The sequence below is a fragment of the Mauremys reevesii genome, linkage group 4 (assembly GCF_016161935.1).
Source record: "Mauremys reevesii isolate NIE-2019 linkage group 4, ASM1616193v1, whole genome shotgun sequence".
In the NCBI taxonomy this organism is placed as follows: Eukaryota; Metazoa; Chordata; order Testudines; family Geoemydidae; genus Mauremys; species Mauremys reevesii.
In genome coordinates, this window is record NC_052626.1 from 149,717,069 (window position 1) to 149,739,418 (window position 22,350).

At 54.6% G+C, this 22,350-nt stretch overlaps 2 protein-coding genes across 2 annotated transcripts in view; one reads left to right on the forward strand and one right to left on the reverse strand.

Annotated features, from left to right (window-relative positions):
- LOC120403311 (RING finger protein 112-like) overlaps positions 1 to 7,479 on the reverse strand; it is a 65,502-nt gene extending 58,023 nt beyond the window's left edge. Inside the window, exon 1 of the mRNA XM_039534274.1 lies at positions 7,414 to 7,479. The gene's annotated coding sequence lies outside the window, so the exon portion shown is untranslated. The remainder of the gene's footprint in view (positions 1 to 7,413) is intronic.
- Positions 7,480 to 18,895: 11,416 nt separating this feature from the next.
- ELOB (elongin B) lies at positions 18,896 to 20,502 on the forward strand. The gene is made up of 4 exons (XM_039534345.1): positions 18,896 to 19,011; positions 19,405 to 19,539; positions 20,041 to 20,149; positions 20,227 to 20,502. Exons 1-4 carry the CDS (start codon positions 19,009 to 19,011, stop codon positions 20,337 to 20,339), a joined length of 360 nt encoding a protein of 119 aa, XP_039390279.1. The 5' UTR covers positions 18,896 to 19,008; the 3' UTR covers positions 20,340 to 20,502.
- Positions 20,503 to 22,350: the final 1,848 nt, after the last annotated feature.

Sequence of the window (22,350 nt, forward strand, 5' to 3'; positions counted from 1 at the left end):
CTGCCCCACCCCCATTCCAACCCCTTCCAGAGAGTCCCCGCCCCAACTCCGCCCCCTCCCTTCCCAAAATCCCCACCCCGGCCCCGCCTCCTCCCCTGAGGGTGCCACAGTCCCCCCCAGCACGCCGCTAACCAGCTGGGAGGTCGGGGGGCAGCGCACTTAGGGGAGGAGGTGGAGGCAGAGGAGGAGGAAGGGTGGGGGGCTAGGGGAGCTTAGCACCCACTAATTTTTCCCTGTGGATGCTCCAGCCCCAGAGCCCCCACAGAGTCGGTGTCTATGCCACAGTGGGGTCGACCTCTCCCCCAGCCCGCACTGGGGGAAAACCCCACAGAAACGTGGCTCCTGGCGGGTGTCCTGCGCTGGACCGGGCCCTGCGACGCCAGCGCTGAGGCGGCAAAACCACTGCAGCGGTGCGGACACAGGTATCCGCAGCATCATGCCCGGGCCACGAGCAAGTACCCGGGCCCGTACCCGAGTCCGATTGAAGGTCTAGAAAACACAGCCCACGAGCAGAGCCTGGAAAAACCTGGGTTTGGTTTGTCTGGGACAAGCCGCCCGAGGGTGGCACATGGGAACGGTCGCCAAGTACATAAAAGACTGTTACAAAGAGCAGGGTGAGCAATTGTTTTCCTTAGCCACCGAGGGCAGGACGAGAAACTGCGGCCAGGGAGAGGCAGGTTAGACATTAGTTCGATCAAAAGCAGCCCTGACGCACTGGTGTAGCTCTCTGCCCTGCGGCAGAACTGTCCGCACGTCACTTGGTCGTCTGGTCTCTGGTCCTTCCGAAAAACTGGGGTGGGGGAGGGAATTATCATTTGGGGTTGATCTGAAAAAAACATTTTTCCCAAAAAAAAAGCCCAAAAACTCCAGGGGAAAAATTGTTTCTGGTCAAATGAAACTTTTCTTTTGGCGAAAAGTTTAATCTGAAAAAAATCAAACCATTTCGAGCTTTGGGAGGATGTTTTCCCCCCTCGATCGAACAAATTCGACACCAAGCCCTGAAAGGTTTCAATCAAGCCAAATCTACATTGATCCGTCTTCAGACTTTCACCCAGCGCAGGGCTGCAGCTCAGTGAGGACGGAGGTCTCTGCTACCATCGACTGGTGAAGCGGAGGAAGGGCTGGCAGGGACCAGGCCTCATTTGCATCTTGCTTACCCCCAGCATTCAAGAGTCAATGTTTTGGTCTTTGGGTTAAAATTCATTGGAAGTTTTGGGTGCGTGGGAAATGAAATTGTGACTATTCTTATTGTGGGATGAAAGGGCAACGGGGCTGTTTATATGCCCTGAGAGAGGGAGATCACCCTAAGCGATATTTCAGTCGCAGAGCAGTGGGGGTTGAGCACAGACCCGAGAGATGAGGATGGTGTTTTCTGATACGGGGAGAAGGACCCGGAGATGGATCTCCTGCGAATGTTTCCAGCTGCTGGAATTCAACTCTCCCAACCTGTGAGTGGGGTGTAACAAAGTGAGGTGCTGGAAGACCCTGGGGTGGGGGGTGTCTTACTTCACACTGTTTGCTAGGGAAACTGAGGGGCAGGACTGTTCCTCGAGATCTAATGAGGCCGTTTCCCTTACAGGTTATACATACAGAGTATGGAAATGCCCAAATTAGTACTGCGTCCTTTTCCCCTTAGCCCTTGTTTCAGACCGGGGCTCAGCACCTGGCAGAGGGGAAGTGTTTCTGCCAATCACACTCAGGGAAGATTTTTAGGATTCTCCTAAGTTTCCGGGTGGGGCCTCAGTGACTGTGCTAATTTCAAGAGGACCCCCCCTAGCTATTCACACCCCACCTTTTGCACTGCCCCGAAGCCCCGGCATGACTCCAGTGTCACCTCAGCCCAGCTGAAGAAAGGTGGGGATTGAGAGATGACAGACTGGGCAGGCGACGGGAACAGGCCCGTACCAGAGACACTGACAAGAGCAGGTTGCAGGGTAAATGTCATGCTCCTAAAACTGCTGGTGATTTCGGCACACAGGAGTCCGGGCTCCCTGGCATTCAGGGCCGATTCGTCGTACACTCGTAGGGCACCTGAAAATTTGGGGCACCACTGGGTCTTAGTGTCCACCCATCTGACTTTCCTATCCCTGCTCTGACCCTTCCTGTAGGCTCCCACCGCTGCCTGCCAGGGAGGCAGTGAAAATGAAAAGTGAAAAAGCCTCCAGCCTGCCAGCCCTGTTAGCACAACCCTGAAACTGTTAAAGAGCCAGTCAAGGGGTGATGAGCCATTTCACAGGCCTGTGCAACCCCCAGGGATACACTGTCAGTTTCTGAATGTATCGACAAAACCAGTGGTGCATGACTGTAGGGGTGAAAACATTATCTAAAGTTGGATCTGTTCTTATCAGTTTCCTCAGAACACGCCCGTCCACAGCATCTTTGTTTAAAATTTGCTTTAAAAATGTTTCATGAGTGAGTTGCTGAAGATTATAAAATCACATCTCTAAAAAATCCCTGCATCGATTTTTAATTGCACAATCATCTTTAGCCTTAAATGCTTGGATCTTCAGACATGCCGTTTTTAAAAGAAATCCTTCAAAAGACCCACCCTTAGCTAAAATACACATTTTAATTACTATAGTAAAAAAAAACTTGCTTCCAAAGTCTTCCAGTCCTTTCTGTCCATCCCTTTCTCCCTTCACCCCCTCTCCCCCACCCCCCACATTGAAGAGAGCTCTTAAAGGAACAACACCTCTTTCCTTCCAGATATCTGGAGAAAGAGTTTCCCTTTCTTTACTTCTGACTATCTGATGAACTAGTTTTAAGAGAACCCTCCAACAAAATCAGTCCCTAGTAAGATATAAAATCCTTTGTTATAACTACAATCTTTAGAAACATATTTTTTAAAGTTGGTGAAATTTCATAAACACGTCTGTTGTTATGGAGATCACACATAGTAAATTAGTGTCCCTTTTTCTAAAAGCAATGAACATGGTTATGAACACACCAAACCTCTGTGACTGATTCATTTAAAAGAATGTCTTTGTTTCAGTGAGTTAAATATGCAGTAATCTGGAATGATTACCTTATGAAGGCTTAAGAGTACATTTAAATATAAAATCAGCTTAGAAATACTGATTAAGAAAATGTAAAACAGAGCAGAGCTGCATCACGTATTCCATAATATTGACTGTTGTAGTCCGCAGGACAGCTGACTCACCCTTAGTACAAAGGTTTTGCAAATAAATCTCTGAAAAACTTCAGGGCGTATCAAAAAACCTGGGACTGACATTTTTAATTCCCAAGTTTGGTGCTTTGAGATAGGCACCTTCTGCCCGTCCATTCTGCGCGAGGGAAAGGGTACTGGGGTCTCTGCGGGGAATTGTGACTCTCCGCCACCGTGAGGCGGGCCGGGGGGTTCGTTATCCTTTGCTGTCTCGTGCCTCTTGCATCTTGGTTACGCCCAGCGTTCCAGAGCGAACGGTTTGGTCATTTTGGTTAAAATGCATTGACGGTTTGGGTGCGTGGGAAATGAAATTGTGGCTATTCTGATTGTGGGCTAACAGGGCTGTTTATATGCCCCGCATGACGGAGGTCACCCTAAGCGAAACTCCGGTCACAGAGCAGTGGGCACTGGAGGTTGGCCATGGACCAGAGAGATGGGGACAGTGTTTTCTGATATGGGGAGAAGGACCTGGAGATGGAGCTTCTGAGAACACTCCCAGATGCTCGAATTCCACTCCCCCAACCTGTGAGTGGGGTGTAACAAAGTGGGGAACTGGATGACCCTGTGCGGGGGGGTGTCTTACTTCACCCTGTTTGCTAGGGAAACTGAGAGGCAGGACTGTTCCTCAAGATCTACTGGAGCAGGGTGTTTCCTTCACCAGTTACACGTACGCATTGTGGACTGGTCAGTGTTACGTATGCCCAAATTAATGCTGATGAGACGAGTCGTTTATCAGGTTTGGCTAGAAATCCTTCTAGCCTGGTGTAGCTAAATCCCTGTCTTAAGCTATTTTGTATAACTCTGTATTAAGCTATTTTCATACAACTTTGTATCAGATCCCTGGGTAGAAAAACTTATAGAAAACTTTGTGTTAAGCCCTTGGGATAATGTTATAGTCCCTAAGGATAGTTAAAGTAGAAGAAAAATGTCTTTTTGCTGGGAATAGAATAAGATCTGCCCCCACCCCCACACACTCCCTTAATCAATGGCCCTGTTGACTGAGCGAGGTGTGACTGAGGAAGGCGTGAAGGCAGCACCTCCAGCCGGCTGCACCCCTTGGCGAGGGGATGGGAGCCAGCCCCAAGGACAGGAAAACCTGTCAGGTGGGCTCGTTAAAGATGAGCAGAGACACTGACGGCCTCGGGGGTTAGCCACAAGCACCTTCCCTTGGAAACACCCTGTGCAGCATCGGGACACCCCCAGAAGAAAGCAGCACAAAGGCCCAATGGACACAGACACAGATTGTGAAACTGGGAGGTTTGCATGAGAGGGAAGCTGCTATGAAGCTGAGGTGTCTTGCAGAGGGGCCCGGGTCTCGTCTTGTCAACATGGAGCATCGATGCGGATCGGCAGAAGCCCGGCTCCACCCCTCCCCCAGCTAACTCACCTGGCCAGTGCAGTTAAGGGGAGTAACTAATTGGTAACAACAACAAGACAGAGTGTGTGTGTGTGTGAGTGCAGGAGTGTAGTATAGATCAGATGCATAGGATACAGTGTTAATTGATACCTGTATTACTAATAAATGTGGCGTTTTGCCTTATTCCCCCTGAAACGATCCTGTGCGGTACCTTAAGTGCAACGCTGGGACCAGCACTTCCCCCAGTTCGGTCTTTGTTCCTCAGGTGTTTCCAGGAGTGTCCTGGTGTGGGGAGTGAGGCCACTTGATGATGTCGCACACACACACACACACCCATATAGCTTTAACGTATGGCGGGAATCCTTTCTTCCAAAAACAGTTCCCAGCCCAGTGTGTGGGAAAATGCAGGTATCAATATGGAGGTCGGTGTCATGTGACCTGGTCACATGCCCCTGTAGGGTCACAGCAGCCGTTACTCGCAGGCTGTCTGGAGCGCTCTCAGGAAGGCTCCCCAGGTGGGGGATAGGCCTATTGTACCCCTAATCGCCCGTTAGCTGGGACAGGCCCTTCCCAACCAGCTGGCTAGACTGGAAACATCTTGCCTGGTGGGCGTCACCCAGGTCTAACCCCATTTGAAATACGGATCCATAGTCAACAGTCATAACTTTAGACACAAAACCGATGCATGCCCACAAAGAGGATAATCCTATTCAGCAACTCAGCACTTTTCCACCGACACCTCACAAGACGTATCTTGGACAAGATGCAGCATAATTCTCTGTCCCTTTCTTAATGGTACCCAGCATTCTGTTGGCTTTTTTCACTCCCGCTACACATCAAGTGGATGTTTTCAGAGAACTCGCCACAGTGACTCCAAGGTCTCTTTCTTGAGTGGGAACAGCTAATTTAGACCCCATCATTTTGTTTGGGATCATGTTTTCCAGCGTCCATTTGTTTGCATTTATCAACACCGAATTTCATCTGCCATTTTGTCACCCAGTTTCGAGAGATCCTTTCGTAGCTCTTCACATTCTGCCTGGGACTTAACTATCTTGAGTAATTTTATGTCATCTGCAAATTTTGCCACCTCACTGTTTACCCCTTTTTCCAGCTCATTTAAGAATTTGTTGAATAGGACTGTGCCCAGTATAGACCCCTGGGGAACCCCGGTATCTACCGCTCCCCATTCTGAAAACTGACCATTTATATCTACCCTTTGTTTCTTATCTCTTAACCAGTTACGACTCATTCAGAGGCCCTTCCCTCTTACCCTGCTTGCATAAGAGACAGGGCTCCCTGTGGCACAGGACTGGCTGGAGAGGCAGGCCTGGGGATTTTTCCCTACTGTAGTTTGCTTTGGGGACAAAGAACTTGTAAATAAACAGGCTGGCACGAAAGCACAGACTGGACTTGTAGCAGCAAATTCTCCCCCCACTGGAAAGAAGGAGCCGGAATATCAACTCAAAAAAGGGGCGGGGGGGTGGATCCAGAGATCTGCAGCAGCCGCTGTGACAAACTGGTAGCAAATTCCTCCTTGGGGCCGGAGCAGCTCACGGGTGACATGGTCCGTGCTGGGAACGTGGACGGTGAGAGAGAGCTGTGCTGCTGCCCTGGCAGATGGGTGTCGGGGGTGTAGGGCCGATCCAGGAGGCGCATGGACCATTTCGGGTTTGACGGGGTCCCTGCCAGTCTCCGGGTGAGGGTGGATGGTGCAGAGTGCACGTTGCAGGCTGGGCCTGAATCTCTTGCGGAGTTGGGTGGGGGGACGGCAGAGAGGGGGCGGAGAACCAGGTTTCTGGATCTACCCTCATGCCTGCCCACCCCCCTCTGTCCCACCCATTCCTCACCCCCCCACACTTCAGTCCCCACCCCCTTCCCTCCCACATCCACCCACCCCCACACCGGCATCCGTTCCCCTTCCCGGCTGGCCACCCCACACCGATGCCCCCCCACACACACACACACACCCCAAGGCAAAGCCTATGCCACAGCTCCCCAAGAACTGCGGGACCCGAACCCGTGACACAAAACTCTCCCGCCTGAGCTAACCTGCAGCCTCCCTGACCGCCACCAGGGGGCAGCGCAGGTCCGAGCTCCTTCAGGCCAGAGGCGATGGGGATTCACCCGTCTCCTGGGGAGTTTGTGCCACGGCGCCTGGAGCGGCTCACGGCTGTGAGTGCCAACCTCAGGCAGCCTGTGATTATATTTCACCGCGCCGGGATGTCACGGCGTGTGGGGGAGTCAGGGCCCTGCACCCCCCACGTCCTGCGATTCCCCGGGACTCTCAGCCGGCCAGTGACACAGAAGGTTTATTAGACGACAGAAACAGAGTCAAACCAGAGCTTGTGGGTACCGGCAATGGGACCCCTCAGTCAGGTCCATCTTGGGGGGCAGGGAGCTCAGACCCCAGCCCTGGGGCTCCCCCCGTCTCCCCAGCCAGCTCCAGACTGAGACTCTCCAGTCCCCCCTCTGCCCTTTGTCTCGTTCCCGGGCCAGGAGGCACCTGATCGCTTTGTTCTCCAACATCTTCAGCTGGCACCTGGCAGGGGAGGGGCCCAGGAGACAGGGCATCGGCCATTCCCTGTGCAGACACCATCACCCCGGCCCTCTAGGGCTCTGCACCACAGCCCCTGATCCCCCCACGTAGACACTTGAGAACGGCAGAGGGGAAACTGAGGCACCCACCCAGTATTCGGAGAACACTCCCACTTCGTCACACAGGAACAAATGGGAACTCCTGGACCCCTAGAAAAGTCACGTCACGGACAGTCCTAGACTCTCCAGTCTCTCTGGCCCCCCAGGCAAAGTGGACTTCGTGGTGAAGGGTCATTTCCACCAAAAATCACACCACGCTCAGGTTGCTCCCGGCCCCAAGAGCCGCGTCACTTACCCCAGTTCAGCTGGTGCCCCACATCCTGCACCACTGACGACGCCGGTAGCCAGTCCTGGAGCGATTGATGGGTTATGAGTTACCAGCTAACGCCTGAACAGGACAGAGCTGTCAGTTCAAAGCGTCGTTCTGGGCGGCCCCAGGAGTGACACCGGAGGATCTCTGGCTTCAGTCTGGTGACTCCGGCCCCGTGAGCGTTCAAACAGCAAAGACACAGAAAATTGTCCTCCTGCGGCTTTGGTTTAGTTCCTTCATTCAGCCTCCAAGCTCACAGGAGGATGGGGCCACTAACCCGTCCTTCGTACTGCGATATTCCTGGATGGCCCGTCTGAGTCTGATAGTCCCTCTGAGTGAATTACCCCGGCTGTTAAAACCGGGATCTGTCTGGCTTCCATTTCCGGCCGTCGGGTCTTGTTCTGCCTTCCTCCGCTGGCTTTTCCTGTGTATGAAAGTGCTTCCAGAGAGTCCGGGATTCCCAAGGCCAGAAGATCCTATTGGGATCCTTTGCCGTGCCCGCCCGTATAATCCCGGCCAGAGAACAAACCACAATAGTTCCTTTGGAACCAGAGCTTGAGACGTCCCCGCTGAAACACGTCACCAATCCGTTAGGCCGCTCCCGGGAGAGGTTTTTGAGATGTCTAATGGTTTCCCCATCCTAAATCAAGCCCCCAAGTCAAAGCCTCGAAAACGATGGCAAACCGGCAAAAATTGCTGCCCGGCTCCATGGCAGAATGTTTCGTTTCGCTTTCGAGTTGTTGTTTCTTGGTTGAAATGAACGGGATTTTCAAAGCTCAAACTCGGTTGGACTCAAAAAAACCCAAAAAAAACAAACAAAAATGTTCCAGTTCGAAAAGGTCCAAACGAGGACGTTTCCGCCTTTTTGAACCTTGTTTTCCCAAAATATTGCCAGTCAGACGGGGTGAAACCTGGCCTGTGTCACGGCCAGTGCTGGTTTTGAGGATGCTGCATGTTTCTGGAGGAAAAAGAAAATTCCCCGCCAGGTCTCCTTCTCAGACCCCTTTTCCAAGAAGCTAAAGGAATCGAGCCCTTTAAATCTCTCTCTCTCCGGTATCTCCTCCCGCCCGGCGGTGGTTAATTTGGGGGGCTTTGTTCTGCGCCCCTCTGCAGTTTTCCAGCCTCTTTTTCACAACGTGGTTTGCAATGTTTCCATATCGGTAAAATTGCTCCGCTGTTCCTATCCCTTCTTCCCAATTTATCCACCCCAGGATCGCATTGGCCCTTTGAGTCACAGCAGGAGCTCATGTTAACTTGCTTCCACTAGGCCCCCGAAGTCCTCTCCAGGGTCCCTGCTTTCCAGGATCCAGTCTCCCAATCGGTGGGTCCGGCCCGTGTCCCTTGTGTCCTTGCAGTTTGCATTGCTGTCTGAATGGGCCCCGGGTTGTGAAGCGACCCACTCACCTGGCCTCCTCCTTCCAAGCTTTGTGACGGCCACAAATTTTAGAGAGCCGGGCTGGGTTTATTTCAAGGTGCAGCAGGAATCCCAGGACTCCAGGAGCACAGGGCTTTAGACACGGAGCGATTGCACCTCCCCCGGGGGATGGTCTTTCCCCAGCTGGTCACCCAGCATGGGTTGTTTGTAGGTGAGGATCAGGGGGTCCGGCAAGCAGATGGGGTGGATTGAATGGCACTGGCTTCGTCGGCTGCACTAGAGCGACGTCGTCTGAATGGCTGCACCTATTGTAATCAGGATAGACGATGATCTGGTGCATGGGGGATCGGACCCCCCACCTACCCCCCAGGGTTCACAGGCTAGGCAGGCTGAGGACCAGAGCTGGGAAGAAGAAAGAAAACAACAATTAGTGGGGGAAGATGGATTGCAAACATGCAGCTGGATCTGGGGTGGAGCAGCAGAAAAAGAACCACCCACAATAACACACGGGGCTTGCGTGGCTGTGAAATGCTGCCACCTCTGGGGCAGGACAGTGGAGGAAAAACTGCCCAGCAATGCCACACAGGGATGTCTGGCCTGGTGCTGAGATGCAGCCACCTCTCTGGGGTGGAGCAGCTGCACATGACACAGCATGGGGAGGGCTCTCCCAGCATAGATCCAAGCAGGACATCTGCCTAGAATATCAGGGCTGGAAGGGACCTCAGGAGGTATCTAGTCCAACCCCCTGCTCAAAGCAGGACTCATCCCCAGACAGATTTTTGCCCCAAATGGCCCCCTCAAGGATTGAGCTCACAACCGTGGGTTTAGCAGGCCAATGCTCCAACCACTGAGCCATCCCTCCCCCTGCCTGTCCATTTGTCCCTCCCCACCCCAAGTGACTCACCTTTCAAAGCAATGAGCTGCTGACACAACCCACTGGTCTGAGATGAGGGACCCTCTGCAAAAAAGACAGCCCAGTAAACGGATGCTGACCTGTCACTGTACCCATGGGGCACCCCCTCCCCCAAACATTTCAGCCTGAGATCCTGGACTGGTGACACACGGCAGGGTGACAGCACTGACATAGGGTGAGCAGAGAACCCAGGAGTCCTGGCACCAGCCCCCCCCTGCTCTAACCCACCAGACCTCACACGTTTCTAGAGAAGGGGATAGATCAGACGCAGTGTTCAGAGGTGACCATGTTACAGCCCAAGAGACCAACATCCCAACCGAGCAGCGCCGCTGAGCTGAATGTAAGAACTTCCCAGGCCCGGCAAAAACTTTCCTCTGTCTGTTTAGACTGCGGTCACTCAGCCAGGGTCTGTGCAGCACCTGGCACAAGGTGACCGCTCCCCGTGACCTCAGTTTCTTCTACGGTAACGCTCTTTCACTTCCACTTTGATGAACAAAATCTCGCACCCAGCTGTGATCAGTGACCGTTACCCACATGTGAAGATTCTGGCCCAGAAAACAGATGTCTTTTTCCAATACACACTTTCAACTTGTTGCCAAAAGACAAGAAAAGAAGAAGCCAGAAACGTCTCAAGATTTTGTTTTTTTAAAAATAAATCCAAAAGTCGCCCTCTCAAATCACACACTTTCTGTGGACCGAAAATCTGTTGGGTCTAATACACAGTAAAAGATACTCAGAAAAATGCAGAAATTTTCTCCTGTAGAAAATTTCAACTTTTCATAGAAAAGCTGAAACTGAAAAGTTTGGGCCACAAACTCGAATTTTATTCCCCCCCCCCCCCCCCCCCAGGAATCAGACACTTTTCAGGAAAACTTCTGATTGCCATTTTAACTTCCCTTCAAATCTGCCACATTGAGGGACCCCCCTCACCGCCGCCGAAATGCCGCTGAAGACCTGGAGCGAGTGAAGGACCCCCCGCCGCCAAAGTGCTGCCGAAGACCCGGACCGCCGCTGGGTATGTAAAAAATAAATTAAAAAGGCAGCTAAGGCGTGGGGCCCTCTTAGGCGCGGGCACGGGGCCCGATTCCCAAATTGTCGGAGAAGAACTTAGTATCGGGATGACCTATGTATAAACAAAATGCAGCTGTTGCTTATTATTGTCTGTAACAAAAGTATAAATGCTGCTGGAATTGTTTACCTGGGGAGAGACCTGTCTAGGAGGGGGAGACCCTATGTCCTAGCGCATTTTCTCCCTGCTGTCGCTGCTAAACAGAATAAAGTATCTGACTCTGCTGCACCCAACCAAAAAGTGAGAACTCTGTTATTCTCCGACAATGTGGGGGCTCGCCCGGGATGGCAACGCCCACGGAGCCACAGACGGCTGCTACGGATCGTTCCCCTTCGAACCCCATGGCGCCACAAGGGAGGTATGAGACCTTTTGAAATCTCTATTGGGGTGTCGGAGGAGGACTGTCCGTGGGGCCGTCTGTCCCTCTTGGGCTCACGCCATTGAACTTATTGACTGTGCAGCAAGATCAGATGCAGAGCGGTGCTGGGGAACTGTTTCGCCGCCCCCAACAAGGTTAATGCATCAGGGAAATGCATTAGGTGCACCGGTGCTGAGGGGTTCTTACCGCCTCATGTACTGAGTCCGGACGTAAGGTACAGATGCATCCTGAAGCCAGCCCTGCCCGGAGGCCTTTGCCAGCCGTGCCTCAGCGAGCGAAGATGAATCAGGCCCAGCCTGGCTTTGCTCAACGCCAAGACAAATTGCTCAAGGGGACGCGGAGCGGGTCGAGGATGACAGCCGTGCGGACGGAAGGACGGCCCTCGGCCTGGAAGATTGTGAGGGCCGCGTTAGAGACGCGCCGGGCCAGCAGCATCGTGACTGCGTGGACTTCAGAGGACAGAAACCGCCAGCGCCGGCCTGGGTGCTGACCTGGGCCTGGGAAGAAGCCGTAGGTTCCCCACGCAAACGCAATCTCTGTGCTTAACCCACCAAAATGTAGCCCCCGGTGCCCCCTCGGTAAATGCTGTGCCAAGCGCTAGCGCCCCGGACGGTGGTTTAAAGAGAATTAGCGAATCGAAGGCTCCCGGCTTAGGGCGTTACACTGCCTGCCCGAACCTCACCGAGCCCTGCTTAGGAAAAAGAGGATTGGTAAGAAATCCAAAAGGATGAAGTCAGAGGATGGTGCCGGGACAAACCTAAGAAAACTTGGCACCTGCGAATAACAATATCTCTGGGACCATCCGTGTTTCCGTTCTGGGGGCCTTGGATAAGAGGAAGGGTTTGATGGGGCAGGGTGGTTCGTTTTCAAGGGCCGCATGTCGGTTCAATACAATAGCTTGCCTGATCCCGGCTATATACGAAAAGAGACGGATTCCCAGCCTGAAATGCCTGCAGGAGAATCCGGGGGAATAAAACCAGCGAGGTGAATTTAAAGGACAAGCAAGGAGCTCTCGCATTTTGTGTAAAGCCCGGACGTGTGACACACCCGCTTGAGCTCAGCAGCGCTGACCCGGCCCCATCGACCCGCCGAAGGCGCCTCTATCTCCTTCAGCGGCGCTATAAGAGCAGGCCTAGGGGTGACTCTTCCTTCGCTTTCCAGCAGGGTTGAAGATATTAGGCCCTGCCGGGGGTTGGAAAGATTGTCAGTAATTAGGACTAAGGGGCATTCACCGCCCAAAAGGGGGGCGGGGAGCTCAGATTGGGAGTAAATCAAACAGAAGCTCAGGAGTTTATATACCTGTGGGTCATAGAATCATAGAATATCTGGGCTGGGAGGGACCTCAGGAGGTATCTAGTCCCCCCCACCCCCCCACTCAAAGCAGGACCAACCCCAACTAAATCATCAGGTGTAATAACCCCTCGGGAGTTTGTGGCACACTCTGGGTCAGGCTTTCTAGCCTCACAAAGTCGCTAAACGGTTAAAAAAATCACATTGTTTCCAAAGTCAGCACCGTTCTAACACCGACACGTTGCCCGGGGTCGCACGCCTCTCAGGTATTTATAAAACACGCTGGAAGAACAAACTCCTCCCTCTCCAGCATTTCAAAGCGGGGGGCGTTTTGGGGGGGGGGTTGCTATGGCTCTCCGACGTCCATTTCAATTGAAAAACCAAACCATGAAGCACCCAAGTGACAGGTTGAAATGGAAAAAGCACAAAGACTCCATTGCGTAGGCCGTGGGGTGCTCTGGTTTGAACTGAAAACCGAACAATCAATGTAACGTTGTCGTTCCTCTAGCCAACGTGCGGGAGGTCAGGCTCGATGACCCGGGTGGTTCCTTCTGGCCTTACAGTCTATGAGAACCAGCTGCACTGGAAAGTTCTGGGGAGAAACCCCATCACTGAGGGGGGCTCTTCTGCATCAGCCGCTGTTTGAGCATCAGGGCCGGGGTCTCTCGCGAGCAGATGGGAACCCCGCTACGTGGGCTGCTCGGAATCAGCCTCTCCGTGATCCCACCCCTCATTCTCAGTCATAATGTTGTTTTCTCCTTCCCGCCCCTTCAGCCTTTTCTACAGTTTTGGGGTTTTATGGTGACTCTAGTCCATAGCTTCGGCAGGCGGCTGTTTGTCCCCCAAACCCTGCAGATCCAAACGCTCATTCCACCTGCTGCCGCTGAGCGCCCCCTCTGCAACCCTGCGCAGACCCTCGTGTGTTCAACCCCTGTTATCCGCACGGCTGTCAGCCCCATGCCTAGGCCCGTGTGGGCAGTGCTACCGTCTCCTGTTAGAAACCCCCAATTTTCGACCGCCACCAGCATCGACTTTGTACATTTATTGGTCTTTCCAACGGGTGGATTTGATGTCAATCAAATTGACCTACGTCACTAGTCAGGAAAACTCGATTTAATCATGGTTTTCTACATAAAAGTGCGTTCTCGTTGGTTGTTAGAACCGTAATACATATTCTTCACAACTCGGAGCTAGATGCACGTTTCATTTGTAGAAGGTACACGATACATTTTTAAACCGTGATTTATTTGGAAAACTTTTCAGATTCATTTTACAGCTGTATCAGAAAATGAATGATTGTTTGATCATTTCATTTACCAAAGGTAATTGAAGCAGATATTTATGAAGTCACTGGGAGGTGAACTATCTCCAATTCAACTATCTCCAATCATTAATATTTGGAGGATCTTCTTGCCGCATGAGGAGAACATCACCAGACAGACATTTACATTGTTTTATTTAACTAAAACAACAACGTTAAGTGTTCTGGATTTTTTTCTTCAGCAGCAAACATATAATATTTTAACAAAAAAGCATATGTCCCTCGCTTCTCACGATTACCTCCAGACTTCTTCTCCTTGTCCAGATCTATTCCGCCCCCAACTATCTTCTATTCTTTCAACTTTTTGAAACTTTGCACGTTTCGAGAGAGGTGAGGGATTGACTCTGTGTACACACATTTGCAGAGGGACAATAGCGTTGTGGTCTGTTATTTCTCACCTCTGTATATTATTTATTTATTTTAAAACATTTTTGCATTGAAAACATTTTGCTGTTAACAACTATGTTACCTCTGGCGACACAAATCCACAGTTTGAGAACTGCAAAACTAAGCATCTCTGCTGGTATCTTCAGGGGCGGCCCCAAGCACAGCAGTCGGGTGTCTTTCAGCAGGGCCGGCTCCAGGCACCAGCTTCTCAAGCAGGTGCTTGGGGCGGCCACTCCGGAGCTTGCTGCGCTGGTGCCTGGAGCTGCCCCAGGTATCTTCTAGACCGAGCACTGAGTCCCAGTGGGTAGATAGAAAGATTAACCTAAATAATCTCTACAGCAGCCCCTGGATCCCCATGGGATTGGGTCTATGAACTATTGGAACTCATTTACAAAACTTTTCTTAAACATGACATGAAGATATTGTCTCCTACATTCGAATTAGAATTTTTAATCCCTATTCCACGAGGAGAGATCTTTGAGCTATAATGTATCTTAATTAAAACTATCTTTAGATGGGTGTTTTCCTCGAAAAACATTTTATCAAAAAATCCAATTTAAATAAAAGAACCAATCATTGATTTTTATCCACCCTGCTTTCCAAGTCACTCAAAGGGTCGGTACTCAGGGACCGAACATCCATCGTCACTGTTTGCTTCCAGTCTCCAAACTCCTTACTGCTGGTATTAACGAGAGGAGACCTGACGAGAGGAATTGTTGCAACCATGTTTCTGCAGCCCGTAGCCACGCTGGCGCTGTGTGTGTTTGCAGCCCTGGGGTTTTTCTATTCGTCGCCCTAAAGCGCACACCCGCTTTCGTGTTTTCGCTCACAGCTTTCTCAGGGCTCGGTGTGGTGTGAACCGCAGCGGAGCTGAAGGTGTGGCTGCCGTGCTGATTTTGGAGTCTTTTGTTTTGGCTGGCCAGAGCCAAGGTTTGGGTTGGCCTGATGCTTTGTCTGCGCTCATCTGCTGGCTGTGTTGTTAACGGGCTGGGCAGATGCCTGGTTGTTCGGTGGTTCTGCTGGCCACGGCTCCTAGCTCTGACTGCGGCAGGTCGGGAGAGTTACACAGGATTGATTAGCAAAAAGATGCCCCAATTTAGCATCAAATAAACAACGTTCACAAACCCCTTAACTCTATAATCTATAATCTCTGCCTCTCACCGAAACCTACCCACACCTAGGTATTCGTTTAACAACAAAACCAGTTAAGCAACCAAACAAATCATCAAAACATATTTACTAGGTTTCAACCACCATCTGTCGACGGTTGATCCTGGAGAGTCTCTCTCCTCTCGTTCATTTTTCTTTTGGCTTCTTTGCACTCGGGTCTAAGGATTTCTCTTGTTTTGACCGGACTGTGGGGAGTCAACATGATCACAAGACACAGGAAACGGTTGTGTGAAAGTGAAAAATCAAGTGCTAATTTGGGGGGTGGGGGTTGCTGCGTTGGGGCTGTTTAAAAGTCACTGCGTTACACAAACAATTCCCCCGCCCCCAAGTTTTGCACAGAGTAAAAAAAAACCAGTATTTTAAGCATCCAAAACCAAACAGTTTGCAACGAAATACCTTTTAAAAACACACTTTTATCTCCCTTCCTTTCCTGAGATCACACGTACATTTTCCTGGGTGGGGAAGGGGGAAGACACATTTCCTGTGCCCTTAAATCACAAGCAATTTAAGCATCAAAACTAATTTTTTGTCCCGTTTTTAAACATACATTTGCACAGAGTGATAAAAACTCTCCTAGTATTTTAAGCCCTCAAAAGCAGGTGGCAATTGCAACAAAGCGCTGCAGAAAACCCACCCGCGCGTGTTCCTAAATATTTTAAACAGGAAAACCAACTTTTATAACCATTTCAAAACCTACACGGCCCACGTTTGGCACCCCGTAGATGTAAGCATCCAAACCCCAAACAGTTTGCGACAAAATACTTTTAAAAAAACCACACACCCCTTCGCCTCCCCCACCCGCCCGAGGTCACGCGTACATTTTCTCAGAGGAAAAAAAAAAAGTTCAGTGCTTATGCCCCTAAATCACAAACAACTTAAGCATCCAACCTCACTTTTTTAAGAAACCCATTTTAAAAAGGCACATTTGGAAACAAGTGTCAGCAATTTACACGGCGCTCCAGGGTACAGCGATGCTGGCACGTGGTTATTCTGTTTTCCCCCATGTGGATGTGGGCCTTTGGTTTCAGAACAAGCACAAATGTTACTAGTATTATTCCCCGAGTGCACAACCCTCGTACAGCCTATTTAATACCAGGCTGTTAAAAACCAGTATGAAGCACAACCGTAGTCAACGTGGGGCTTCACCTTGCCCTGGTGAAACACGGCGTGAAGTTGCGCTTTCCACACTAACCAGCCGACTTTGCAATAAAGACACGTATCCGTATTAGGAAGGAGAGCAGGTACAAAGAGTAAGAATCTATAATACGTATTTTCAGAGTTAGAAAACCAGCAGCCGAGCCGCACATGAGGTCTCTACCGAAGGCTTGTGACTTACTGCGTTACCTAGGGAGGTGGTGGAATCTCCATCCTTAGAGGTTTTTAAGGTCAGGCTTGACAAAGCCCTGGCTGGGATGATTTAGTTGGGGGTTGGCCCTGCTTTGAGCAGGGGGTGGGACTAGACACCTCCTGAGGTCCCTTCCAGCCCTGATATTCTATGATAGAAACTCCGAATCACTGCGAGATGTGTGGACGGGTCATATTTAAGGAATATTTAACTAACATTGAAATGTGAGCCCTGGCGGCCTTAGAGTGCAAGATTGTCACCAGGGAATCAGACGGCTCAGTGGTGGCCCATTCAGGTAGCAGCGATCACCCTTCCCCAGTAACGGGGGTGATGGAATTCACGGTTCAGTTCTCTACCCTTGTCCCAGCCCAGATGAAGTCAATGGAAACCCTCCAAGACAACGGCAAACCATCGGAACCGCATGGAGGTGAAACGGAATGACAGGGCAGCGAGGGGCTGTCCCCGTCTGTGAACGGAGACAAGCGACTGGTCCAGCAGCTCACAGGTGGAGAAGGCCTCTCTGCGCGTATCTTGATGAGCGGGGACCCGGGGGTGTCCTGGTTCCATGGGGCAGGGCAAAGGAGTGAATTTGGGGGTGACGTGCTACTTTGCTAGCTAGGAAAGGTGACTATTAATCAGGGTAGGTCCTAGTTTGTGGTTTCTGGTTTGTTTTGTATGTGACCGGTTGTTCCCATCTCTCCCACCTGTTTCCAGTTGAAGCTCTGTTCTTTCTGGAATCAATTCCCTTTTACTGGCCAACTGGGGTCTGCTGGTGCTTTGGGAACGGAGGCTCAGGGGCTGGACACCACAGGTGACACTTGGAAGGGACTCGGAGCTGGAGCCTAGGCACCGACGCCGCGAGTGCTTCAGGGCTCGAGCACCCATGGAAAAAAATAGGGGGTGCCCAGCACCCACTCGCCGCAGCTGGCGGGAGGTGCTGGGGGGCGGCGAGCGGCTGGCGGGAGGGGGACCTTGGGAAGGGGGCGGAGCAGGGGTGGGAAGAGGCAGAGTGAGGGCGGGGCCTCAGGGAAGGGGCAGAGAGGAGGCGGGGCTTTGGGGCAGAATGGGGTGGAGCACCCACTGAGAAAAATAAAAGTCAGCCAGTGCCTGTGCGCTGGGGTACCTTTATTGTCAAAGGGCAGAGCAGATTAGCCAATAGAAGCATCGCCGCCTGCTCTGGGATCTGCCCCTACGTGCCCCCATGTCCCACTCCCTCCCGGGTCCCGACTGGGAATTCAGACGTGCAGCTGTAACCTACACACCTCCCGGGTGGGGTGTTCTGGCCCATCGAGTGGCACTGAGACCACTAAGAGAGAGAGAGATAAAAGGAGTTTGCTCTGCAGCCTTAGCTAAGGGCCATGTGGCTTTTAGCTCCTGCAGGAGAGACTCATGCATTTAGCTCCCGAGGGCCCAGGTTCGATACCACCCACCGACCCCCAGGCTCTGTCGGCATCACAACGCCCCCTTGTGTTGCACTGCGTGGATTATCCCAACGGGTCCGTTTTGTCTTCTCTCCAACAGCTGTCATGGCGCCGCGCCCACATGGGCCGATCTCCACGTGCAGACACAGGGGGCTCTCGCTGCCATATGAAGGGGGGGACGGGCCAGGGCTTGGCGGGTGCCGGAAGATTCGAGGCCAGGGAGGAGGTTCGAGGCCAGCCAGTCGGCTGCGGAAGCCCACTGGAGACAGGGGTGGCAGGAAAGGTGTCAGAGGCAGTGGCACTGTTCAGAGGGAAGTTCGCCACCGGGAAAGTCACACCCGGCAGGTTGGCCGGGATCCGCTCAGGTGTCTTGGCTAAACCTTGGGGCAGGGGCTTGGGGCTGCCTCACAGATCTCAGTCTGGGGAGGGGGTCCGTGCAGCGACCTGGGCTGGGGCATAGAACCCAGGCGTCCGGGCTCACCCCACTCCATTGACCTTCCCAACATGGCGGCAGGGCAGGGTCCGCAAAAGGTCATTGGACCTTCTCAAGATGGCTGCGGGGCAAGTGTTTCCCCTCCCTTCCCTGAACGTTGACCTTTCCAAGATGGCGAATTGGCACACGACCTTCTCAACATGTCGCCCCTCCCCGCTATGGCGGCCGGACGCTGAGCTGACCATCCCAACATGGCCGCTCGCGTCCGCCTTTTTACGAATCGACCTTCCAAGCATGGCGGCCCGCTGGGCCGTTCCCCCCTCCCCATTGGTCCTGCCGCTCCTCTGACCCGGCCTCTCCCAAGATGGCGGCCAGCGCGGGGTCGCGCGCCGTGCGTCGCGGGTCGCGCGGTGCAGGCTGGGACGGTGGCGGAGCCGGGGGCTGCGGCTGCGTCTGGGCGAGCGGGGAGCGGCCGGGATGGTGAGCGAGCGAGAGAGACCGACCGCCCCTCCCCCACTGCCGGGGCCCCGCCCGGGAGCCGCCCCCGCGGGGGGGAAACTGAGGCAGGGCCCGGCCCTGAGCCGGGGGGGAAACTGAGGCTCGCCCCGTGGCGGCGGGGCCCGGCACTGAGCCGGGAGGCGCGGGGCCCGGCACTGAGCCGGGAAACTGAGGCACGCCGGGCCCGGCGCTGAGCCGGGAATTGAGGCACGCCCGGGGCAGGGGCGCGCGGGGCCCGGCGCTGAGCGGGGAAACTGAGGCACGCCCCGGGCGGGGCGCGCGGGGCCCGGCGCTGAGCGGGGAAACTGAGGCACGCCCCGGGGCGGGGGTGCGCGGGGCCCGGCGCTGAGCTGCGTGTCCGCCTGTCCCCCCCAGGACGTGTTCCTGATGATCCGGCGCCACAAGACAACCATCTTCACCGACGCCAAGGAGTCCAGCACCGTGTACGAGCTGAAGCGCATCGTGGAGGGCATCCTCAAGCGGCCCCCCGAGGAGCAGCGGCTCTACAAGGTGCCGGGCGGGGGACGCCATGGGGCGGGGGGCTGGGCAGGGGACTGGTGGGGGCTGGGCAGGGGCACCAGCAGGGGCACCATGGGGCTGGGGTGGGCAGGGGCGCCATGGGGCGGGGGCTGGTGGAGGTTGGGCGGGGGCATCATGGGGCGGAGGAGCTGGTGGAGGATGGGGCGGGGCTGGGCGGGGCTGGTGGAGGCTGGGCATGGGGCGCGTATGGGCCTGGGGGCTGGGCAGAGGGCACCATGGGGCTGGGGGCTGGCCAGGGGACTGGTTGGGGCTGGGTAGGGGGTTGGGCAGGGGAGGCTGTGGGCCAGGGGCTGGGCAGGGGTCACGTGCTGCGGGGAGCAGGCAGGGGGCTCAGCAGGGGGCGCTCTCCCCTTGGCCATCAGTCCCTGTGCCGTGTTATATGCGGCGGTTCCCCAGCTGCTCCGCCCCAGAGGCAGCTGCATCTTTGCGGCTCATGCGGCGCCACTCCGCTCTCCCTTCTCTCCGTCCCAGGATGACCAGCTGCTAGACGACAGCAAGACCCTGGGAGACTGCGGCTTCACCAGCCAGACAGCGCGGCCCCAGGCCCCGGCCACAGTGGGCCTGGCTTTCCGAGCCGGGGGTGAGTGCTTGGGGGGAAGAGGCCGTGGGGATCCTGGGGGGCTGATCCTGCCTCTCTGACCCTCTCTCCTCCTCCAGATGACTCCTTCGAGGCTCTCCGCATCGACCCCTTCTCCAGCCCCCCAGAGCTCCCCGACGTCATGAAACCCCAAGACTCCAGCAGCAGCGCGAACGAACAGGCCGTGCAGTGAGATCGGGGGGAGGGCACAGAGACCCACCCAACCCCCACAGGATGTCTCCCCCGGCCCCCCAACACACAGCCCTCGCCTGGGATCAAACCCCCTCCACCAGCCCCCCCGAAATCCACCTTCTCTTCAGTTTGGAGACAATAAAGGTTTGGCTGGTTTTGTGTTACCTGGGTCTGGGGTCTGACACCAAGGCAGGGGGGTTCTCCGGGGATCCCCCATAATCCTCTGGGGCTCCCCAAACCTTTGTCATATTGGGAGGTCCTGGGGCTGCCTCCCTTGAACCTGAAAAACCAGCAAGGTGTCCCACCTCTCTGACCGTGCCAGCCCCCCATCTCTTCCACCCAGTACCCCACAGCACCCCCTCTGATCGTGCTGTCTCCCCCAGTTCCTCTTTATTACCAGCAGCTCACCCCCCTTCTCATTGCCAACATTGGGGTGCCCCAGGGCTCACATATAACAGAGGGGCCCCCGTTCCCATCGCTGGTATCGGGGTGCCCCAGGGCTCCCCTGTAACATAGAGCCCCCCGTTCCCATCTCTGATATTGGGGTGCCCCAGGGCTCCCCTGTAACATAGAGCCCCCCGTTCCCATCACTGGTATCAGGGTGCCACAGGACACCCTTGTACCAGAGGGGCCTTGTGACGACAGGAATTTTGTCATTTTTATGACTCCTGCGTGCCTCGGTTTCCCCAATGGGGGAAGCTCCCTATGTTTGCCCTCAGCCAGAGAAACCCCAAGTGTCTTAGCCAGTGACTTGGGGCCCTGCCACGACCTCCTCCCCTCGTCTGCCAGGGAGCAAAGGGGCAGGGGACCCATCTCCCCCCAGGGTCAGCCAGCTTGGGGCACCCATCCCCCCGAGCCGGGGGAGGCAGAAAGCCACCCCTTGAGCATTTGTGGGGTTGGGGTAGGTTGGTCACCATGCCCACCTGGTCCTCACCCAGCCGTGTCTCTGGGGCGCTGGTGGCTCAGGGATGCAGGGGGCTCCCCCACATTGGAAGGCCCCCTTTGGCCTGAACCCAACCCCCGGGACAGAGCCCACCCTGCCCCGCCAGTGGGCTGCGATTCGGTGTCTCTCGGTTACGAGAACCCACCATGGCTGCGCCATGCTCTGCCCAGCTGTATCCGTTACCAGCAGCAGCATCTCAGCTGCTTTCCCCTTCCCTGGGGGGCCCCTGACGCCCCCCGGCTCGCACAGTTCAAACCCTGGCCGGGGAATGTGTTGTCGCACTTTATGAAGCCTGCCTGTGCCTCGGTTTCCCCAGCGGGGGGATGACTTTTGCCCGCAGGCCAGCTGGGAGGGTCTGTCCACACTGCAGCATAACCCTGGGCCTAGCAGCATTTGCGTTAACCTCTCCAATGTCTACACTGCAGCCGGGGGACGGAGCCCACTCAGCCGCCCCCCAAAACAGGGCTGCCCGCAGGTCAGCCCGTGGCCTTGGGGGCTACGTTTCCTGGGCTCCGGCAGCAGCCGGCCGGCAGGGCTGCGTCTACACTGCGAAGGAACCGGGCTCAAACCTGGCTCCCGGGGCGACAGAACGGGATCCGAGCCAGCGCGGTGGGAAGTCGCCGAGGACGGGGAAGCTGGGCCCAGCCCGGAGACCAAAGGACCTGCGGGGGGGGGGGGGGGAGTGGGGAGGAGGAGGGAACCCCTGGGGGTCTGGCACGTTGGAGAGGGGCTCCACTATGGGTTCTTCCAAAGCTGGGGGGCATAGTGCCGCTCATGGTGTCTGTGACGTGCCCCCCGGCCCATCAGAGATACCGGGGTGCCCCAGGGCTCCCCTATTGCACCGGGTGCCCCATTCCCATCTCTCATACGGGGGTGCCCTGCAGCTCCCCTATAACACAGGGAGCCCCACTCCCACCACTCATACAGGGGTGCCCCACAGCTCCCCTATAACCCACCCCTGCTCTTAACCCTGTGGTAGCGGGCCCCCCCGCCCCCGGTCTGCAGCCAGGGCTGGGAGCAGTGACGGGACCTGCCTGGCTCTGAGCCAGGGAGTGACCCCCGGGGCCTA

Excerpts from the sequence above, each read along its gene's own strand:
- ELOB (XM_039534345.1), top strand. Across the intron at positions 19,540-20,040 it reads AGGAGCAGCGGCTCTACAAG|GATGACCAGCTGCTAGACGA; the intron begins GTGCCGGGCGGG and ends TCTCCGTCCCAG. Across the intron at positions 20,150-20,226 it reads CCTGGCTTTCCGAGCCGGGG|ATGACTCCTTCGAGGCTCTC; the intron begins GTGAGTGCTTGG and ends CTCCTCCTCCAG.